This window comes from Lytechinus pictus, chromosome 12 (genome assembly GCF_037042905.1).
Source record: "Lytechinus pictus isolate F3 Inbred chromosome 12, Lp3.0, whole genome shotgun sequence".
Lineage (NCBI taxonomy): Eukaryota > Metazoa > Echinodermata > Echinoidea > Temnopleuroida > Toxopneustidae > Lytechinus > Lytechinus pictus.
Window position 1 is genome coordinate 28499288 of NC_087256.1, and position 6000 is coordinate 28505287.

The following is a 6000-nucleotide window of genomic DNA, read 5'->3' on the forward strand; positions in this document are numbered from 1 at the left end:
AGTCCTATTAAACACCAAAATGCTGTTTTATCTCACAAATTATTCTCAGCTAGTCGGTTTCTATGCAATCTACTGTACTTGTGGTTTAATTAAGCTACTGTAAGAAAAATCGACGACATGTATAAAATAATAATTAGTATATCCAAGACCACTAAACCAATGATCATTTGAATAATCAATTACATTAGAGGGAACTAAATGTAATGTTTATTACAATGCAAAGCTGATCGCATTGAATTCACAAACAGAACCTCTTTTGTTGTACGTACATGTATTTTACTTTTAAAATTATAACAATGACATCTTTAAAAACCAGAATGTGAGAGATTTTTCCATTGTCAATGACAAAATGACATTGCACTTTGGAGGTACTGGTTCAATGCAACTTCTCAAGAAATTCTTATTTGAAGTTACTAATACCAAGAACTTTTTATGTCTGAAGCAACAAATTCATTCAAGCAGCTATTCATTTCTGAAGAAGCGCTAAAGAAAGTACGGCAGTAATGTTGGCTTTGATGCCCTGCTATGCAGGTGAGACAAAAACTGAAACTTCCAGCCCAATACGAAGTCGAATACTCACCTAACCTTCGGTATACCAACACCTCCTTGTAATATTCTATACACCTTTCCTTCATAATTGAGCTGTGGATGTCTCGCCTTCGCTGACTCCATTTTGACTGCAATTTCCTGTAAAAAATAAATAAAAAGCATAATGCATTTTCTTTCATCAGTTGACATTTACAGTACTGAGTAGTGTGTATTTGAAAGTGTGCCCTGAATCTAGTGTCAGTGTCGGCTCTCTACAAAGTGAGTCAAAACAAGTTGGCACTGAAGAAATTTCTAACTACATGCATCACACTGTATAATAAAAATATACAAAATAATAAAACATAATTTCCTTTCAGAACACTTGGTATAATCTGTATGTGCCTAACAAATTGTCAAATTTTTGCCAAACAATTCCCAATTTCTGTATGTACTGTACACTGTATGGTACATGTAGGGTGCATTTATGTTGCACATGTGTAAACCAGGCCAGAAATTTGAATATTTTTATAGCTCAAGGTCAACAGCACAAATAGAACAAATAAAAAGGGCACAAAAATATCCATGGTCAGTGAATTGGGCATTGAGGTCAATCAATAGGGCATGGTATTTGACTCTTGGATGGCTTTGTGTACTTCAAGCCCTGCATAATATCACTTTATGGTTATCAATTTGATGCAGTCTTTATTGCCTAAAAAGTACAAGTACTTGAAAATATTATTTGCCTCTGAAAAGAGATACACTTATTTCCTGCTAACCATAAAATGAAATAAAATCAATCATAATTTCCCAATAAAAATTCAGGGCATTAATAAAACAACGGATTGTTTCCCTTGAAAATCTAGACAGTGTGCATGGTGCATTCAAGTTTAGAAATGCATGTTTTATTAAAATATATTGGCTTCAAATGGGTAAGCCCCATTTGAATGGGTAATAGTGACTAATACGGGTAATCCCCAAAATGAATTTTGACATACTGTAATGCTGTCTCAATACACAAAGGCGAGGGATAATAATGGCGAACTTTTTACTGTACTCTGAGTCTCTGACATAGAAACTAAGGCAGCTTCCATGTTGCTCTGGGCAAAACAATATTTGCTTTCTATTTCTATTTTCGTTTCGAAAACATCACATTCGCAACCGCATCGCCGTGGCCATGCACGATACCTGGTCTCCAGAGTTTACCTTATGAGCAACTTTAGAGAGACTCAACCTTCACTAACTGTTTTATAGAAGACAAAGGGGATATGATCACTGTTTATAAGGTGTTGAATGGAAAGTTGTGACATAGTTTTAAAGGCCAAGTCCTCCCCAACAAAAAGTTGATTTGAATGAAAGAGAAAAATCCAATAAACATAACTCTGAAAATTTCATCCAAATCGGATGTAAAATGAGAAAGTTACGATATTTTAAAGTTTCACTTATACTGTATTTCACAAAACAGTTATACACTCAGTGATATGCAAATAAGAAAGTTGATGATGTCCCTCACTATTTTTGTTTTTTTATTATTTTAAATTTTTGAATTCTACAAAATTTCAATTTTTACAGATTTGACAGTAAGGACCAACTTGACTGAACCATAAATATCAATACAATGGTAATACCACATGTTCAGGGAGGAATAAACTTTGTGTCACATGACAATGAGAAAATTAGAATATTTCATATAACGAAATACACAAGAAATGTACATGAAGTGAGTCAGTGACATCATCAGTCCCTCATTTTGCATACCAACCAGGATGTGCATATACCGGTAATTGTTTTGTGAAATTAAACCAAACTTGGAAATGTCACAATTTCTTTATTCATTTTACATCCAATTTTGATGAAATTTTCAGTGTTATGCTTGTTGGATTTTTCTCTTTTTATTCAAATCAACTTTTTGTTGGGGTGGACTTGTCCTTTAAGAATCAGAAGAAAAATTCACAAATAGATTAACACAATCATTTTGCCAATCGCTAGACCTACATGTATTAAAGCTTTTTTAGTCTTTTTTTTGTCAGTTGGTCCACTGGACTACATTTTGTTCCACTATGATGATTTGACGTCTGAAGATGTATATTTGTTCTAAAGCCATTTCCTATTTGATTTCTTGGTATGAACAGAGCTATTTTGCAGTGGGGTTCGGGTTAGCCTTAACGAAGTGGTTCAAGGGTCAGGTCTATTGTATTTGCTTTGTTGACAAACGGATCGAGGGATCTACAGGAGATCGGCCTGGTAAGAAACATCTCATTTTTACCAATTATAGAGAAATAATTCTTATCCCTTTATACGCATTAGGCACATGAAGGTTCATAGATAAATAAAATTCACCCCTACAAACCGATTTCACCCTCTAACTATGGATTTCTTAGGGAAATCCATCCGGGTGTGTAGGTCTCGCTGCAGCGTCTGTAGAAGTATATGTCAAAATATTAAAAAATATCAGACATGGAGTCCTCAAGGCTAGGTTCAGGTCTGGTCAATACAATTTTGATGAATTCTATAAATTTCCTACCATTTTATTCCCCTTTTTCTCTGATAAAATCGATTCTTATCGTTCCTATAGACACTGCGCCTACTCTCTCACGCGTAACATTTATAATACACAATAATAATGCGTGCAAGGTGGTCAGTTTCAAAAGAGGTTATTGATGTGTGGTGGTTTCACTATACTCAATATACCCACCACTTTTCCGAAAATTGCGAACGAGAACGACTGTGTTCCGACTTCGATCTCGATGTACCCACCACCCACCGTACAAGGTGGTCAGTTTTAAAAGAGGTGGTTGATATGTGGTGGTCTCACTATACTCAATATACCCACCACTTCTCCGAAAATTGCGAACAAGAACGACTGTGTCGACTTCGATCTCGATGTACCCACCACCCACCGTACAAGGTGGTCAGTTTTAAAAGAGGTGGTTGATATGTGGTGGTCTCACTATACTCAATATACCCACCACTTTTCCGAAAATTGCGAACGAGAACGACTGTGTTTCGACTTCGATCTCGATGTCATTGTTCTAATTCTCAGTCGGGCATCACTTCACTTGGCCTCGTCATTCTGGGAGAGACAGAAGTTAGCAACCAAAATTATGCAAACAAACCATGCAAACAGGTGAGCTACCGCAGGCAAATAAGTTTTGGTCGCTTTATTCAGTCCATATCAAAATTACAGCAAAGTAAATCAAGTGAAGCGATGTCTGACTGAGAATTTGAATGATAACATCGAAATCAGACCCAAAATACAGCTATTCCCGATCGCGATAATTTGGAAAAGCGGTGGGTATTTAATGATTTATTGACCTCGAAATGTGACTAAGACAAGAGACTTGCCATGCATTTGCAAACAATTTCTGGTGGGAAATTTGCTCAAAGTCGGCCGGTGCAAAACTGAAAACTGATTAGCGCCATATGTTGGGACATTCTTTGATTTGTCACCAGTCTATTCACTGCTGTTCGATTCATTTTTTGTTTGTGTGTGTATGATGGGGTGTCCAAACTTCGCGCACTTTTCAAAAATATTCATCAGGCTTAAATTTGTTCACAAAATATTCATAATTTATACAAAACCAATTCAAGAAATAGTTACCACATTGACGGCAAGATCGTAAACTATAAAATCATGGACGAAAATGTAAAGTAGGTCAAGGGGTTTCGCCGGTATCGCGATCTCAAAATTCTATTCCGATCGCGAATTGCGGGCTGTGCTGGAAAACCGTTCAGAAAAGTGTGACCTAACTTCGCGCACCAAAGCTTTTGTGGAGATTTAAACAAAAACTCAAGCTCAAAAAGTGAAATATTTATATCAGATTGATGGCAAAATGCTATGGAATCGGTTAGTACCACATTTAACTCACATTTTTGATGATTTCTGCTTGCAAAATGGTGATATCGTGATGCTTGTTGATTTCTTCAAAACGGGCGCTAGCGGTGACAAATTTGCCGATCTTTTGCCAATATTTTCATGAATACTGAACCCATCCTAAAGAAATTTTCATTACAGGGTAATTTTAGGTCGCTTTTCACGTTGATGATGTCAGATTTTAAGGATATTGGCTAGTTTTTGAGATAAGGACCGTCCGCGAAGTATGGACACGCGCGAAGTTTGGACACACTGCCATACTGTTGCTGTTGCTGAGTGTTGGCTGTTGCACTTGCAGTTACTTGATTGAGTCGACACTTGAGACTCAATTTCATGATAAGGCCAACAATTTTAACAACAACAACACAATACAACCAAGAATTAATCATTAATTCACCATGATCATTTTCATCACATCAATAAAATGACAAGTTAGTTTCTGACTTTGCGTGCAACATAAACCTACTTCGCCATTGCCAACGTTGATTCCTAAATAAATATCGCCGAATGATCCACTTCCAATCTTCCGAACGAGCTTGTATTTTCCCCCTCCGACCAAGTATTCTGCCTTCTGTCCTTGGCTTCCAGCGCTCGACATGATGGCTTTTGAGTCCAAGAACTTCTCAATATTAATGTTTTTCTCAAACTACAATCTTATCACGTAGAATTTCCAGTCATTTTTAGATTTTCCATACGGATTTTCCTGTGTTTCGTCGCACAGTTGTCGCCAGTGAAATATCACTCATCACACACGGAAGTAGATTAGGGGATGATGGGAAGGTTCACCGTAGAAACGTACCTAATCGAGTGAGTGCGCTTTCAATCGTCGAAGCCTTTTGTTGTAAAACTTTATAAAAATCAATTTGAGGTCAATACAATAGGTTCTTCCAAATGAAGTCCTCCCTGAAAAGGAAATCGATTGTAACATTCTTTATGACATCTTGCTCCAGTATTCTAAAGTTATACATGTATAGGGAAGGACCTAAATGCAAAGGTGACATTTATTTCTTTTCTTTTGCTACACTATTATAAGAGTCATAAGGGGCAATTGCCCGTTCCCCCCCCCCCCCCGTCGCCCTCAATATGAATGTATATTTTTCTCAATTAATTACTAGGCCTAGACATTTTCACAACACAATCATTTCTTCAAGTTCCACTCGTGAGCATAGACAATTTTCTTTACTGCATTTACGTTCATTGGCATAATGAGCCAAAAAATTTATGGGCATATCGGGAAAAATTATAAAAAGTTAATTGCGAAAGAGCAAAGCGAGCCAGCAAAAATATCAGCCTTCTTTGTTACAGAAATCCAATGTTGTAATATATTTTTACATAATATTCTAAAAAATGACATCATATTTCACCCTCATCTCTTTCCTTTTTTTTTTAATTGGTCGTGAAAAATTTGAGGTGCAAGCCCCCCCCCCCCCTATAGGCCCCCTATGATTTTTTTTTCATAAGTAATAACAGTCTGCTTGTTTCAATACATCTTCATTTAAATTGGCGTAACATGATTTTCTAGATTGGCCAGTTTGAATTTAGCTTTTTGGTTTATTGATAGCAATTTTCACATCTTTAAAATGGTTGCTTTTCTCATTTCC

General features: G+C 36.5%; 1 protein-coding gene across 2 annotated transcripts in view; it reads right to left on the reverse strand.

Moving 5' to 3' along the window:
- The window catches only part of LOC129272693 (casein kinase I-like), a 30075-nt gene extending 24867 nt beyond the window's left edge, over window positions 1-5208 (reverse strand). For both annotated transcript variants that reach the window (XR_010295221.1, XM_064107327.1), the window contains exons 1-2: window positions 4866-5208; window positions 581-687 (exon numbers count right to left, since the gene is read on the reverse strand). Coding sequence is in view for 1 of the 2 variants with exons in the window: in XM_064107327.1 (XP_063963397.1) it covers window positions 581-687; window positions 4866-4997 (239 nt within the window). In the remaining variant the exon portion in view is untranslated. The remainder of the gene's footprint in view (window positions 1-580; window positions 688-4865) is intronic.
- Window positions 5209-6000: the final 792 nt, after the last annotated feature.